We start from the raw sequence: 16,779 nt of genomic DNA, 5'->3' as shown, positions 1-16,779 counted from the left end.
TCATGTCAGCTATATATTTTGATTCTGTTTGTTAAAGAACAATTTTACAAAATTCACTGCTGTGCTGCTTTTGGAGGTATTTCAAGTCAAGTCACCTTTATTTATATAGCGCTTTTTACAATGCAGATTGTGTCAAAGCAGCTTTACATTGATAACTGGTATATAATTTTTCCTTTTAAAGAATAGTGTCAATGCACGATTAATCGTATTTTATCACGATAACGATATCTGCTTCTCTCTATTGATTTTAAATTATCGTCACGATATTGGCCTGCTCTATGAAAATGAACATAATTTGGAAATATTGGAAGTAATATTAGGAATTTCGCTGTTTTATCTTTTGAAGTTCCTAAAGGTTTTACCAGTTTTCATAATGTTGATCAGCTAGAAATGATTTTTCTTTGCTTTACGAATTTGCCGGGCAATTTGAATCTGGTTTGTCTTATTGCAAACGAATTGTGTTGCTTTAAAATCTAATGTGAATACATATTACAAAGCGCTCACCGAAACCATGCTTTGTATTGATTTACCATCTAACGAAGTTATCATAGTTGGTTAAAACAAGAAGATTAGATGTTTTTACTGTTATCCATATGCATTGCACACACAGACACATACATTAATTTCTATGAATGCAAGCAAACATTGTGAGCTGTAACTAATTTGCCTCTTGGTTACCGTTTTCCAGCCTTAAGCAGCTGCAAAATGCCTGGACAGGCAAGTCAGGTGTTGCCACAGGTGCATCGGCACAGCCTTTACACTGTGACGGACAGCTCAGAATGTGGGTCAGACAAGGAAGAGGATGAAGACCCTTCCAAGCGCCTGACACCCCTGGAAAAATTAACGCTGGAAATGTGCAATAATGAAAACACCATAAAGGAGCTGACGGTGGGCAGAAGGGTGGGCTTCTACAAAGTCCATGGTCAGATCGGCTGTGGGAACTTTTCGAAGGTCAAATTGGCCGTCCATGCCCTAACCAAAGGTATGGACCTTAAAAGAGATTTTTCATTATCAAACTGGTTATGAATAAACAGTTGACTTTTTGGATCGAGGTTAGGAAATGGTAAAAGTAGGTCAGAATTAAGAAAGTAAGAGGATTAATGTGTAATGACGTCATTCTGATTTTACTCTGCATGCATTTCCTGTAGACAAGGTTGCCATTAAGATCATGGATAAGATGAGGCTCGATCTGCAGACCCAGAGGATGCTGTCCAGAGAGATCTCCAACATGGAGAGCTTGTATCACCCAAACTTATTGCAGCTCTATGAAGTACTGGAGACGCCAAGTCGGCTGTACCTGGTTCTTGAGTTCGCTGGAGGAGGAGACCTCCACACCAGAATCAGCTCTGGAGGAAAACTCTCTGACCGAGAAAGCAAGATTGTATTCGCCCAAATCCTGTCAGCTGTCAAATACATGGTCAGACCCAAATACATTGTACTCTAGATTTTAGAAAACACATCATTAGTAAATCATACTAAGTAGTAAAACTGTTAAATGGCTCAATGACGCTCAATGATGCTCATTTTGGTCCATCTTAAAATGCAGTTTATACATACAATGATATAAATACACCTCTTCTATAAAGAGCATGTTTTACATTTCTGCATTAAAATTAATTTTGATATTTTAAAGTCAAAACAATAATAATAAAGTAGTAAGTAGTTTAGCATGATCTTTTCTTATTATGTCTGTTATTTTAATATTTAGCATTTTTAAATGTCTGTGTTTGTATGTGTATATATAAATTAATTTATTATTTTTTATTTATATATTATTATATATAATAATTCATGATGTTTGTGTATGTATATATATAAAACCTTAATATATATATGAATATATAAATGAATGTGTATATATATATATATATATATATATATATAAAACCTTAATATATATATGAATATATAAATGAATGTGTGTATATATATATATATATATATATATAAAACCTTTTAAAATACATTTAAAAAATAATTTATAAATTTTTTATTTATACATTACTATATATAATTCATGAAGAACTAAAAATATAAAAATATTTTAGCGTCATTAATAGATATATAATAAACAAAATAATATAAAACCAACATGAATACAAAAACTATTTCTAAAATATTTTTTCCATTTCTTTATTGTGTCATTGAACAGTTTTAATCACTGCATGAGAATGTTGAATTGAAGCCAATTACTTGAATTTCTATATCTGCATGTGTGTTCATTTCAGCACGAGAACAACATCATCCATCGGGATCTGAAGGCTGAAAATGTTCTTTATACAACCAACTCCTGCATAAAAGTGGCTGACTTTGGCTTCAGCAAGAAGGTCAAGAATCGAAACCAAGCCCTAGACACTTTTTGTGGCTCTCCTCCTTATGCAGCTCCGGAGCTCTTCAAAGATGAGTCTTACATTGGGCCACCTGTGGATGTGTGGGCAATGGGTGTCCTCCTCTATTTCATGGTGACTGGCACCTTGCCTTTCCGTGCTGACACTGTGGCCAAGTTGCGTCAAAGTGTGCTGGAGGGGGCTTATGTCCTGCCAACCTGGGTATCAGCTCCATGTCAGCGGCTGATCCAGGGGATACTGAAGCCAGAACCGTTAGAGCGATGCGCACTGGACCAGATGCTGGGCTGCGAATGGCTGTTGCCAGTGGAACTATTCCGCCCTATTCCTCCCTTATACCAGCTCAACCCCATTCATCTGCTTGAGGGCGGTCCAGGGGAGTTAGACAGAGACCAGGAGGAGGTAAAAGGTATGTTGGAGAAACTGGGAGTCACTCAGGAACATATTGTCAATAACCAAGGAAAGCGCATGCGCAGTCCCATTACAGGGGTTTACCGCATACTCCTGCACAGGGTTAAGATAAACAGGGGAGTTGAGTCTGCACCTACAATCAGTGGAGTCGTCAAAGATCCTAAAAGAGACAGTCTACGTGCCTACAGGAATCTACGGCACTCCTCAAAACTGTGTGTTCTTTCTTAAAGGGATAGTTCAGGGGTAAAGTCCGGTCCTAGAGAGCCGCTGTCCTGCAGAGTTTAGCTTCAACCCTGAAAAAACCCTCACCTGCCTTTAGCCTTAGTAATCCTGAAGAGCTTGATTAGCTTGTTCAGGTGTATTTGATTAAGGTTGGAGCTAAACTCTGCAGGACAGCGGCTCTCTAGGACTGAACTTGCCTAGCTGGGATAGTTCTGGGATAGTGTTTTTTTTTTTTTCTTTTCATAGTACAATCAAAGTCAGTCGGGTCCAAAAAAAAATACTGGACCCCACTGACTTTAATTGTATGGATAAAATAACACTGCACTATTTTTCAAAATATCTTCTTCTGTGTTTCACAGAATAAAGAAAGTCACTACAGATGTGGAACAACATGAGGGTGAATAAATGAAAGAATTTTCATTTTTGCGTGAAAAATCCTCTGCATAAAACTGTGGGAGTTGTGTCATTAGTGTTTTTCAGTTATCATGGCTTGTAGCACAAATAATTTCATAGACCAAATAAATGAGAAAATACATACTTATTTTTATTGTTTAATGTTCAAAGTACTTTTAAATTGATTTCCTTTCTGTAATTACATAGGAAATGTGTCTTAATGCGTTACTTCACCCAAAAATGAAAATTCTGTCATTAATTACTCACCATCATGTTGCTCCAAACCTGTAAGACCTTCGTTCATCTTCCGAACTCAAATTAAGATATTTTTGATAAAATCCATGAGATATTTGTCCAAAGGCCTACAACACAATTACCACTTTCAAGGCCCAGAAAGGTAGTAAAAACATTGTTAAAATAGTCCATGTGACTAAAGTAGTTAAACCTTAATGTAATGCAACCAGAATAATTTTATTGCGCAAAACTCAAAAACAAAAATAACGACTTTATTCATAGAATGACAGGGTAGAGAAGAAATTGTTGAATAAAGTCATTATTTTTGTTTTGTGTTTGGGCACAAAAAGTATTTTCGTCGCTTCATAACATTAAGGTTGACTATTTTAACAATGTCTTTACTACTTCTCTGGGCCTTGAAAGTGGTTGTTGTGTTGCAGTCTATCAGAAGCCAGATAGCTCACAGATTTCATCAAAAATATCTTAATTTGTGTTCCGAAGATGAACAAACGTCTTATGGGTTTGGAGCAACATAAGGGTGAGTAATTAATGACAGAATTTCCATTACTGGGTGAACTAACCCTTAAAATATCAGTGGCTTAAATAGGTAATATTATGCTTCAGTTTTGTCAGCAACTGTTTTCTATGTTTGCAAATAAAAATGTATGATAATGTTTGTCCGCCCTTACTGCTTTTCTCCATTTTTGTGTACAAACTTTCGCTACATAGTCCTGCATAATCAGTTTACAGCCTCACTGTGCTTTCATTGAAGCTTTTCTTTTAACGCTGAGAGCTGCAGCAATCCGCGCAGAAGCCATGGGCGGTTAGTAAACAATACAGCAACTGACAGGGAGCCATACGATTGGCAGCCCAACACTCACCCCCGCGACACCGCCTTCACCTCCCATCTGCGCTGCTTGGCAGATGGAGTAGCGTCGTGGCTCAGACATCTGCCGAGGTAACAATGAGTTCCTTGTGCTGGGGCCCCCAATTTAACGGGACAGCGCGCTACTATTGTGCTGTTTCTATACACATGCAGATCACCAGCGGCTGCAGATGGCAGCTGACACTATATGCTGCCCCAAATCCAGAGTTACTTCAGAAAGAAAACTTTAGGAATGGACATTAGCCATTGTTTTTCGCGAATGAAAACGAGCATGTGGGATACGCGTGCAGTGAGTTCAATATTGGCCTACTATTGTTTTAACTCAGTTTTTTTTTTACCGTCTTAGCAAGACCAGATATTTCCTGTAGGCCTACAACAAATGAACGTACTGAACGTCAGTCCCCTCACAGCCTCGTTTTCATTCACATATTAATATGAGTTTTGCCCGTAGTCTAGGACATACCACTGGTGTGTGAGTGTGTTAGGAGTGCGAGAAGAGTGAACACGTGACACAACTATTCATTTTAACACATTTATTGTTTGTTTTGCAACATTTATTTCTACAATGCACTCTGAAAAAGCATATTTAAATATTTTTCTTCATTTTTATATCAAATATTTATAAACATTTTGTAATTTTTAAGTTATTTTTTTTCTTCTTTTATGTCACATTAATATTTCTAAAGTGAAACCTTTAGAGAATAAGACAATTCTGGAAAGTGGAAAGCACATTGCCGACAATAAGGTACGTTATATTGTACAGCAATTTCATTTTTAAAAACGTCCGAGGTGTTAAAGTCCATTTTTAAAAACGTTGCTTCGACGCACCGCCGCGTCCTCTGCGTGTCCAACGCATGCGATATTTGCTCTGTGGAACAGAAACAAAACTCGCTTCTCCTTCCTCTCCAAACCTCATCCGCACAAAGAATGAGGGCCATTTTGTCGCTCTCGTGGCATACCTGACCTCATTCACATAAAGAATGAGGATCATCTTGGCATGGACGGGACGAGGAACGACGTAGAACCGCGAGGGCCACTCGGGCCTGCCTCGCGCTGCCTGGACGGTTCAGCCTCCTCAGGAGCATCCAGGGATGTGGAAACATCATCATCCTTGCTTCAAAGGATGAGCAGAGTATTCCTCAAGGTTTGCAGCATCTCGACAGAGAAGAATGCAGGCTCAGATCAACGCTCGGGGAGAGTGATCTCAGGAACCCACTCGTTATAGCTGCGACTTTCTTCACAGAACAGGTGAAGCTTCTCCAGAGCTGGATCCTCCCAGGAGTCCTCAGCTGGGTTCTGTTGTGATAATAAAACGCAATTTAGCAAGACATCAAAAGCGTTGCGAATGCTTACAGTTTTTCCTTTTGTCAATGAGAGTTTTTTTAGTTTATTCTACGCATACATACCGTGATAAGCACGCAGTGAGCATCCTCAAATTCTTCAGCCTTGTCACCAACAATCTCAGAAAGACGCTGCATGTCATTCACTCTGACGATGCTGATGTCGTTGTCGAAACAGAAGGCTTGGATGAGAGTGAAATGGATTTGGAGAGCGATGTCACACTCAAATTCCTCATCCATCGCCAGGACGCAGAAAGACACGCTGTCTGGGTCACTGAAATACAAGAAAAGGCAAATTATAAGCATCACTTGTACTACTAAACCAGTCGAAGCAGGTGATTAAAGAAGGAAGGATGTGAAAAGAAATGGAAAGCATACTCACACATTCATAACTTTGGCAGATTCGTAAACGCCAATGGTAAGGCAGTCGTTCGCTTTGGCAGAAACCAAAACTTCTTCCAGAGCTTTCCCAGTGCATTGAGCTCTCTCGCTGGGCTTCTGGACGAGAACTTCCTCAAGAGTCATGATGATGATGCTGGTTGTAATTCCACAAGGAGCAGACAGAACTAAAGTTGGATGTAATCCGAAAGGATTGGTGCTCTAACGGAGTGTGCTCGCTGCTTTTATACTCCTCGGCTCGTGGTGGCTGTGAAAGAAGCGTCTTCTGATTGGTTCTTCTGAATGGTGCATTGGTATGCTAATGTTATTGTCACACTCCGGCTCGTGGCAGATTGATGAAAGCTATAATGTCACTTTTTAAGGCTCGCTGCAGACTTCAACTAATTCTTTTATTTCAGCATTTTATAAAACCAAATGTATGAATGCGTTTAAGCAGTAGCCTATATAACTTTATTTTTGTTTATTATTATGAATAATATCATATTAGACCTATTCATTTTGCTTTGTTTTGTGTGTTTTAGTGTCTTATATGTATTAAAATGTGTTCACAAGTATACTTAAAACTGTTCACACAAGCAAAAAAGTAATATCTCACCTCACTCTCTCCAACAGATTTAAGTAACTTTGTTGGGATACATTTCTCTTTAAGAGCTATTTTATTTGATTATATACGCATGTATAGGTATTTAGCAAAGAGTTTTGTAATGTGAAATAAAGTATTACAGAGAATCAAATCTACAAACAATTTGTTGAATGTTATGTAGACTATATTTTTAGCAGAGAATTTAATGGTGAAACTGAGTAAATGTGGATAAGGGATCGCATCCCCCCGCCCTCAGCGCAAAAGACAGGTGGAGTGTGGCCATCTGTGGACACACTGAAACGGCCCTATTGTGCGTTCAGAAACTTCTATTATTAGACGCCTTTACAAATGCAAATACGATGCGCGTGCCATGACGCCCCGCTGCCCAATCTGGCCATCTACAACCACAGACCACGTGATAAGATGCAGCTTTCCAAATGTAGGCCACCCTGAAAATCCAGCAATGTTTATATTCGTATATTCTCCATTTGCAGAAACTTTAACGCATTTGATGATGCGAATAAACGACTTGTTTCATTGATACTTTTGGTCATTTCGTTCACAGGTGGTTTTAAATCTACATAGAAATCATTAGAAAATATTGCATCATGTCAATTTCAAGAAAAACTTCTGAAACAGTTTCATTACTGAATGCAAGCGTATATGGAAAGAACTGTTTTTGGTTATTTGAGAGGCTCAAGATAACAGGTTGACGATGACTGATGCAAGCCTATTGTTACCCTGCAGAACAGGAGCAGATGGAGAGGCCTCACTTTAGGATGCCCCCACTGGCCCCTCGCATCCCAGCAACACATGACTATTGTGTGCAAGTTTTTGTCTGGAGCATAAACAGATTTGCCTTAACTTTTCGTTATAGTGAAGCTGCAGCAGGGGAAAAAAACAGGACAGAATGTAAAATATTGTTTTACTGATCGTTTGCAAGTTGTGTAATACTTGCAATAACTCGTTTCAGACTTGCAACGATGCATTGTTCTAGTATCACATCTGCAGTCCGGGCATCCCGTCCCTACCCCCCTTAGTGCGCGAGAGTGACAGGTGTTCCAAGACAAACCTGCTCGAGCGCAAAGCAGACTAATCGAACAATTGCTTTTACTTAGTCCCTCCTGCAGCTGCAGTCAGATTAGCACAGTCATCTGTTACAAAGCCATTTCATTTTCTATAAATGACTTAGCTGTCATCAAATGAATAAAAGTCAGGCAAAAGTTTGTTCAGATGTGTTCAAGACGGTTTTAATAAAAGTTCCAAGCATGCAAATTAAACATAAATCTACAGCTCACACACATTAAACAAGTTCATGCATGGTTTTAAATGCAGTTAAGAATATTTATTATTTAAAAGCGGCATAAAAAGTGTTTGTGTCTGCAGGCATAAATAGGTATAAGTCTCAATTGCTAAATACAGCTGAACTTTGGTCAGCTGATCCTTTATCTTCCCCCATCAGCAGATGGGGAGTGTTTCCATAGCAAAAGAGAAGCACGTCCAGATGCCACGCGCCGTAAGTCAAGCCATGCAAATTAGCCACGCGTATGTGAGGAGATCAGCAATAGGTAATAAATAACCTTCAACACATCAAATCATTAACAAAAGTCTGATAAAATCACCAATTTGTAATAAAAGTTATAAATGTGAATTATGTTAACTTAACAAAAATGCTTGATCGAGCAATATCGACCCCAATAAACCCCTTTTTTTTTTCTAGAAACAACTAAAACACCAAAAACTAAAGCATATGCCCAACTATTCGCAACTTGCTTGTTAATTCACTCATGATTGTTTTGAACAACGTCAATATTTTACATGCATAACTTAACTTTTTCCACTATTTTATTTTTGCATTCATTAGTTCATTTCAAACAGTAAAATATTCCATGAACAACATAAAAATAGTAAAAGACTGTTTAGTGTTTAAAATGATTTCTGATGGAATAATAGCATGTCACACCGCAGAACATGCAAACTTTTTAGTCCCTTATGTCAACAACCCATGCAAAAATACTTTTCAGTTGTTGAATTTATGCCGTATCTTTTGAGTTGAAAAAGTCGGTCTGTTTAATTAAGGACAAAAGTGAAAGGATCAGAGTTTGATCCTTTCTTACAGTTCTATAGATGTCATGCATGTCTAAAGGCACGCGCCTTGGATACGTCCGTTTCTTTATTGTTCTGAACAGCCAATCAGAACGCGGGGTGCAAACGCGTGCCACTGTCTCACTATAAGTACGGCTCGCGTGTCAGGTAGAAACTCATTCCCAACTTATTTCGATCCACTACTATACTGCAGCTACTGCACACTTTAACCCCAAACCAAGATGGTTAATGAAGGAAAATCTCTGTCCGAAGCCCTGCTCTCTGCCAAGGCGGAGGGTCGCCTCACTGTTGGCGTTTACGAGTGCGCAAAAATAATGAACGAGTAAGTTTGGAGGAACCTCTTCCATATAGTCCATGTTTTGTATATATATCCATATTATGCTACTGTGCGGATTAACTCATTTCAAACCTATTTTTGTTTTCACAGGGACCCTGACAGTGTGTCTTTCTGCCTTTTGGCCACTGATGACTTTGAGTGTGACGTCGCTCTCCAGATTCACTTCACTTTGATCCAAGCGTTTTGCTTTGACAACGACATCAGCATCGTCAGAGTAAACGACCTGAAACGTCTCAATGCTCTTGTTGGAGGCAAGGGTCAACTGGAGGACGCTCATTGTGTCCTCATAACGGTGAGAATGTGTTTAAAACTAACATTTAAGGGCAAGAGCCAGTTAATTTGTCCCACGACTTGGTTTTTAACCCCCTTCTGCTCTGTTTGAACAGAACCCAGCTGAGGACTCCTGGGAGGATCCAGCTCTGGAGAAGCTTCACCTGTTCTGTGAAGAAAGTCGCAGCTATAACGAGTGGGTTCCTGAGATCACTCTCCCCGAGCGTTGATCTGAGCCTGCATTCTTCTCTGTCGAGATGCTGCAAACCTTGAGGAATACTCTGCTCATCCTTTGAAGCAAGGATGATGATGTTTCCACATCCCTGGATGCTCCTGAGGAGGCTGAACCGTCCAGGCAGCGCGAGGCAGGCCCGAGTGGCCCTCGCGGTTCTACGTCGTTCCTCGTCCCGTCCATGCCAAGATGATCCTCATTCTTTATGTGAATGAGGTCAGGTATGCCACGAGAGCGACAAAATGGCCCTCATTCTTTGTGCGGATGAGGTTTGGAGAGGAAGGAGAAGCGAGTTTTGTTTCTGTTCCACAGAGCAAATATCGCATGCGTTGGACACGCAGAGGACGCGGCGGTGCGTCGAAGCAACGTTTTTAAAAATGGACTTTAACACCTCGGACGTTTTTAAAAATGAAATTGCTGTACAATATAACGTACCTTATTGTCGGCAATGTGCTTTCCACTTTCCAGAATTGTCTTATTCTCTAAAGGTTTCACTTTAGAAATATTAATATGACATAAAAGGGAAAAAAAATAACTTAAAAAACTCTAAAGGTTTAACTTTAGAAACATTTGATTTGGAAAAAAAAAAAAAGAAAAAAAAGTTTAAATATGCTCTTAATTTTTTTGTAAACAAAGGAAAATGAATGAAAAAAAAATGTGAACATGATTAAATTTGTCTAAAGTTTTACTTTAGGCTGTTTTGTATGAGACAAAAAATGAATAAAAGATAGTGTGAATTTAACTTGTTTGTGCAGCAACTTATTTATGAAAACTCAGTATCAACAGGAAACTGTCAGTGACTTTATAGCCTTCATTTTTACTTGCAGTCCTTGGAAAACCTGAATAAGCATATTTTATTAATGTCATAACACAAACATAAAGCAGAAAGCTGAATGCATTATGAGTTGAATTCAATACTAAAACTTTAGAGTCGACTTCTTACAAAGGCCTGAAAACTGGTAACTTCCTATATTGGCCTATATAGGCTACATTTATCTCTGAATCAGACTGATTGACATGTGAGTTTATAATGAGTGAAAATGACATCTCTTATAAAGTTATGACCTGAACCACTCACATTAAGATCTTAAAATGAAAGTATCTTCTGTACTTTTATATTAGAAATTTGCTCAGCCAATTTAACGTGTAATGGGGGACAAACCTTATTTCACCTATAACCCGCTAGAAATGTTACATTCCCAGAAGATTCTCAGAATGTCCGCACTGGTGTTCAGGACGATGTCTATAACGTTCCCAGTACGTTCAGAGACGGTCACGATGTGGAGTTCTTTTAAGGTTTGGGGGACCTTATCTGGTGGACCTTCAGGGAACATTCAAGACGTTCTTTGAACATTTAGGGAACCATACTTTATTTGGAAATGTTCTCAGAACATCCCTGGTGCCCTTGTCAAAAAATTTAATTGAAAGTTAGAGCTAAATTGACAAACAAAAGTGGCTGTTCAAACAAAAAATATTTTTTTGTAAATGTCTTACAAAAAAAGCTCTTTACAGGTAATTTCTGGATTAATATTATGAAATCTTTTCTTTAAAATGCAAATCTCTTGCAGTAAGTCATTAGCTGACAACAGCACATGCATGAGTTAATGCTGTATCACTGCATCAGCAAATACACAGTTACTGCGGCCTTTAAATAAAGCAACATGCAGCAGAACATCAGTGTTTGTGGATCATCACTGACTGAAGCACAGGCTCTACTCTCCAGCACAATGATAACCTCACAAAATTCAGATAACAGAAACAACATTAAACACTAACAGATCTCTGTAGATCTCTGCTTCTTCACTTATTACAAACCACTTTATTTCTTTCATACAAATCTTCTTAATGAGGTGTTGATGTTTTATCAAAATTTATAAATGTCACCGTTACGGAGGTAGGCGCTTGCTTTAGTTGAGCTCCTGACCCTTGGCGTTTTGATTTTATTTTTTCTCTAATTGTTGTAACTGTGTGTTTCTAAAGCATTTGTTACAAAAAAAAAATCTGATCTGATCATTTGGTTGCTTATAGTTGAAGATTTTATCATCATACAGGGTTCTTATTCACTGATCTCTGAATATAGTATTTTCTTTCATCTTGTTGTAGTCCCATGATAATGCATAAAATCCTCTCCTGGTTTGATATTTTGAAAGTATTTATCATTATGAAATTCAGACAGCATCATGTAGATTCACACAGACATCAAGATTCTGCGCATGATTCTCAACAATGGTGACAAATTTTCAGATAAACAGATTAACTCTGAGCATCACTAAACAACCCAATTCATCTGATCAGAATTAATGTTAAAATGTCAAGAATCAAGAGCCCATCTAAAGCAAACACTCACCTCCATAATGGTGACTTCAAACTTTATTATTTTCTATAAAACACACATGTAGAAGGCGACGTTATCGTGATCTTGTGCAATTTTGCCTAAAAGTTCTCTTAAGGTGATGAATATTCTGAAATTTTACAGAACATTTGGGACATAAAACGTCCTCTTTTGGTAATGAAAGTGCTTCAGTTCAAGGTTCCTTATATGAGTTTAGGGGGACATTCCAATTTGGTTAATTTTATGTTCACATAAGAACGTTAGAATGAGGATATTTGGGACATTAACTGAACGTTCCCACACAGTCCTCCGTTAGTCATTTAATAACGTTCCTGATATGAGTTTAGGGGGACGTTCTATTTTGGTTATTTTATGGTCGCACTAGAACGTTTCAATGAGGACATTTCGGAAGTTAACAGAACGTCCTTTAGTAATAGTCCCCTAAACATTCCCAGAATGTTCTGAATGTTCCCTGAAGGTCCACCAAATAACGTTCCCCAAACCTTAAAAGGTTTCCACATTGTGACCATCTCTGTTACTAGACAACGTCCTTAATACCAGTGGACGTTCTGAGAACCTGTCACCTAGTAACATTCCCAGAACGTTCAGAGATGGTCACGATGTGGAGTTCTTTTAAGGTTTGGGGAACGTTATTTGGTGGACCTTCAGGGAACATTCAGGACATTCTGGGAATGTTTAGGGGACTATTACTATAAGACATTCTGATAACTTCCCAAATGTCCTCTTATTAACGTTCTTGCATGACCATAAAATAACCAAATTGGAACGTTCCCCTAAAGTGATATAAGGAAACTTGAACTGCAGCACTTTCACTACCAAATGAGGGCGTTTTAGGAATGTCCCGAATGTTCTGTAAAGGTTCGGAATTTTCGTCACCTTTTGAGAACTTTTAGGGAACATTGCGCAAGGTCCTGAGAACGTTGCCTTCTACATGGGAACGATGTAATTGTATAGTCATAATTAATTAATTAAAACATTCAGATTATAAAAATAGAATAAAGAAAAAAATAATATTTAGTTTATTTAGCAAATTACTGGCCAATCGTGCATGGACATACCTAAATACTGTTAAAAATAATGTAATGTAATGTAATAAAACAATCAAATGAACTAAATTAGGATTTCATGACTTAACTCAAAATTACCACTTATGCATGGATGGCCAAAACATGGAAAGAAAATTGCAATAAGAGTAAAACAAGATTTTGCTGCATTAGACCTGCAAAAAAAAAAAAAAAATAGATGTTAGACCATAGTTTCTCTTTTGCTGCAATATAATTTTTCATAAGGCTATTTTTAGCCAATTCAGTTTAGATTACTAAATAAAAACAAACTTTTATCAAATTCAGAGTTGGCTATTTGCAAGTCACTCAATGAAGACTGTATTTGATGAAAACTTCACAAGTGTTGTGAAAGGTTTTTACTTCATTGCTTTGAAATTGCTTTTCAACACATTCAACATATAGGGTTTAAAGTGTGTTGTCTATTTAATAGATTACAATTTTATTATACAGGACATTTCATAATAGTCTCATTTGCACATTGTAATGTTAAATGAATTTCATCATATATGTAATCTTTTCCACCAGTGTGATATCAAGAATGTTTGGTGAAGATTAATGACTAAACAAACTACATCTATTTTTGTGACTAGCTTTTTATGAAATTGATCTGATAAATGACAAAAATCACATGATCTTAAAGTCCCCCTGTGTTGAAAAGTTTTTAATGTTGTTTATATGTCTGTGGTGTTTTTAGCATGCTTTAAGACAAACCTTGTGCAAAAAAAAAGTGATACCATTGTGCAGTGTTTACCTCAGTAAGTTGACCGAGTGGATCTCTGAGCTTGTGCAAATGAGTGGAGGCGGGGCTAATTAACATATTCATAGATTTGCATGTAATAAATGAAGCAAGGGTGTAGAGTTACATTCAAGCTATTTTGAGGCATGAAATTTTTTTTTTTTTCACAGGAAAAAAGTTTAAATGCGTCATCTGGTGATCAAAGATGAGTTTTAAGGGATAAAATTATTGTCTACAGGGAGACTTTAAATGAAATGTTAGTATCAATTAGGGTTATGATTTAAAAAAAATCTCTAATACTGACTGTACTTGATTATATTTGTGAATGGCGATTTCCTCTGCTTGGCTCATATGACAGAACCTTCCTAACAACAACATCTGATTGGTTAAGAAAGTGCCATCTGGTCACCCTCCCACACTTCCCCCATACAATCTCAATCTTTTGATTATGTTGTGAAACAGAAGGAAACCATTCAGTATTTGATATTGGTTTTAGTGCACCGCTAAAAATAACCTTATAGGTAAATGATACATAATGTGTCCACAGACTTATATATATATATATAAAATATATATTTATATTTATTTTTATTTTTTAAATATGAACGTAAATGAAAAATCCTATAAACCTCCCCATTTCTTATCATTTTTTCACTTTCATTTTTACTTTTTACCTTTAAAATGGTCCTGCGTTGTGACAAATTTTTAAAAGTAAAAATAAATAATTCCATGAAGTCTCTCAATGTGAAGCATGTAAAAGCTGCAGCATGTATAATAATTGTGAAAATGTAGCTAAATACTATTTGAAATAGTTTTAGATGGAGCATAACATGGCTATTAAAAATATTTGAAGTCATCTACTCCTATTTACACATTAAAATTCGGTGCATGATTGCAGAAGTTCTATAAGATAAAGCAAAAACTTACAAGCAACTCTTTCACTGAACTACTTATCTCTTTTTAAAAAATATTTTTACATTATTTTGTTGCCATGTTCAGAAACACGTTATGACCCAGCTACAAAGTGTAGCTGAACTTACCCTGTGACTCACTCTTTGTTGTTTTAAACTACCAAAAGTATAAAGAAGCAATCAAATAAGCCCCTGCAGAACAATACGTCAGCATGCAGGCGAGCTCCATTGTGCTCTTTCAGACAGCCAGCGCCTGTAGAATACAAATAAAGCCAAGCCCTAAAACCTAAAACCTACCCAGAGACTATAGGCCACAAAAACGGGCTCCATCTGCTCTGGTGCATAATGAGCTGGAGTTAAGGTGCCTAGCAGGGGGAGGAGAGGAAGAGGCACAGGGCGGCCCTGTGCCTGGCACAAGCCAGTCCCTATACAACCATTCCCCCCTGGGATATCTGCCTGTCGCCCCCCACTACTGAGTTGTCCTCACAAAGACCCCCAACAAGGGCGTGTTCTACTGGTGGACAACTTTCGAGGACTGAGGGAGGGCCTACACATGTCCCTGAGTTGAGGTCTGCTGTCACGTCCAGACACTGATTGATATAAGAGCATGCTGTCCGTGTGGACGAGTGCTGCTCTGCATACACCCCCCCCAGCTGTCTTGGTCCGTAAGGGGCTTTAACTGCCTTATTATAATATTACATTATCCCGGTGGTCCTATCGCATGGCTTCGAGTGGCCTTTTCAGTCAGCCCTCATCCCCTCCTCCCGAAGACGCCCCAGGAACAGCAGCAGATGGTGGTGAAGGGTGAATTGGGACGGGCTCTCCTGTTGCCGAGGATACCGCCATTGGTATTTCTGTTGTCCCAACAAACACCTTATCAAGAACCAGCCCTGAGGTGTTACAAAACGATGAGGGAACAAGCAAATGAAGGAATGTTTTAATTGTGATGTCAACAAAATCAACAAGGTTTTTTATGGGCTACACTGCTAAATGTGTTTGTAAACACTACAGTGCACTTCTAGCAGACTAAAAAGTGTCTAGAAACAATTTTCACTTATAAATTGCTAAATTTCAAGTAACATACTGAATTAAATTTTGAAGTATACACTGTAAAAAAATATTTTCATGATTTATCACATTTTTTTCTTTTGTCAAATCAACTTAATATGGTTCAGATAACATAATATTTTGAGTTTCTGTTAATTAAACCAATCACCTTCATTGTATTAACTCAAATTTTTAAGGCAACCAGGTAACTTACTTTAAATTAAACCAACAATTCTTATTTACAGTGTAGACTGAAATAGTATTTTCTTGTAAAGCGTCCTCCAGTTATGTTTGCTTTATTTACAACTTTTATGTATTATAAAATTATAAGATTTAAGTAGAAGTAAATGTAAGAGAAGCAGAAGTAAACGTAGGACATGTTCAACAACAATATATATATTATTTTCATAGTTCATTCTGGTCGTGTGTTGCCCCATTGCCCTGGCAGGCTGGAAAGCAGGCCTGCAGATTATAGTGTGTGGTAAGAGAGGCTCCAGTCTGCAGTGTATGGTAATCACTCATTATGTGAGCCAGCTGTCTTTATGAACAGGGTCAGAGGGTCAGCCCTGCTGCCTAATGCTGACAGTCCTGCACGAGCGCCAGGGCCTCCACATCACCTGCTCAAACATTCAACTACATGTGGACCTTTGTCTCAATAAAGCTCTTTTTGATTTAGCAGCAACTCAAAGTCTTAGCTTGGCGAAATATGATGCAAATATCAAAGTTTATCATGTCATTTTCAATATTTGAAAATTAATTTTGATGGGAGCAGATGGCTATTCACACTAAAGGTGGTGATACATTGGTGAAATTTTGTGGAGAAAAAAAATCCATTGTCTATAGTGTAGGAATCAAACCAAGCAGCTTCCTGTTGGTCAACATGGTGTATTTGAGTGACCAATCTGAACAC

General features: G+C 37.8%; 3 protein-coding genes across 3 annotated transcripts; 2 read left to right on the top strand and 1 right to left on the bottom strand.

Annotated features, from left to right (window-relative positions):
• The first annotated feature begins 705 nt into the window (after positions 1 to 705).
• On the top strand, positions 706 to 2,984 carry nim1kb (NIM1 serine/threonine protein kinase). Its single transcript, XM_067375067.1, has 3 exons — positions 706 to 982; positions 1,149 to 1,417; positions 2,229 to 2,984. Exons 1-3 carry the CDS (start codon positions 706 to 708, stop codon positions 2,982 to 2,984), a joined length of 1,302 nt encoding a protein of 433 aa, XP_067231168.1.
• A 2,079-nt stretch (positions 2,985 to 5,063) lies between these two features.
• Positions 5,064 to 6,408, bottom strand: gadd45gb.1 (growth arrest and DNA-damage-inducible, gamma b, tandem duplicate 1). Its single transcript, XM_067375069.1, has 3 exons — positions 6,214 to 6,408; positions 5,898 to 6,105; positions 5,064 to 5,787 (listed from the first exon to the last, which is right to left on the bottom strand). The coding sequence occupies exons 1-3, from the start codon at positions 6,354 to 6,356 to the stop codon at positions 5,674 to 5,676; spliced, it is 465 nt and encodes a 154-aa protein (XP_067231170.1). The 5' UTR covers positions 6,357 to 6,408; the 3' UTR covers positions 5,064 to 5,673.
• A 2,532-nt stretch (positions 6,409 to 8,940) lies between these two features.
• On the top strand, positions 8,941 to 10,274 carry LOC137012065 (growth arrest and DNA damage-inducible protein GADD45 gamma). The gene is given in 4 exon segments (XM_067375068.1): positions 8,941 to 8,986; positions 8,989 to 9,241; positions 9,347 to 9,548; positions 9,643 to 10,274. Coding segments are annotated over 4 exon segments (615 nt in total). The 3' UTR covers positions 9,757 to 10,274.
• The last annotated feature ends 6,505 nt before the right edge of the window (positions 10,275 to 16,779 follow it).

The sequence above is a fragment of the Chanodichthys erythropterus genome, chromosome 22 (genome assembly GCF_024489055.1).
Source record: "Chanodichthys erythropterus isolate Z2021 chromosome 22, ASM2448905v1, whole genome shotgun sequence".
NCBI classification, from domain to species: domain Eukaryota; kingdom Metazoa; phylum Chordata; class Actinopteri; order Cypriniformes; family Xenocyprididae; genus Chanodichthys; species Chanodichthys erythropterus.
Note: the sequence above shows the minus strand (reverse complement) of the source record. Positions and strands in the feature narration are given on the sequence as shown.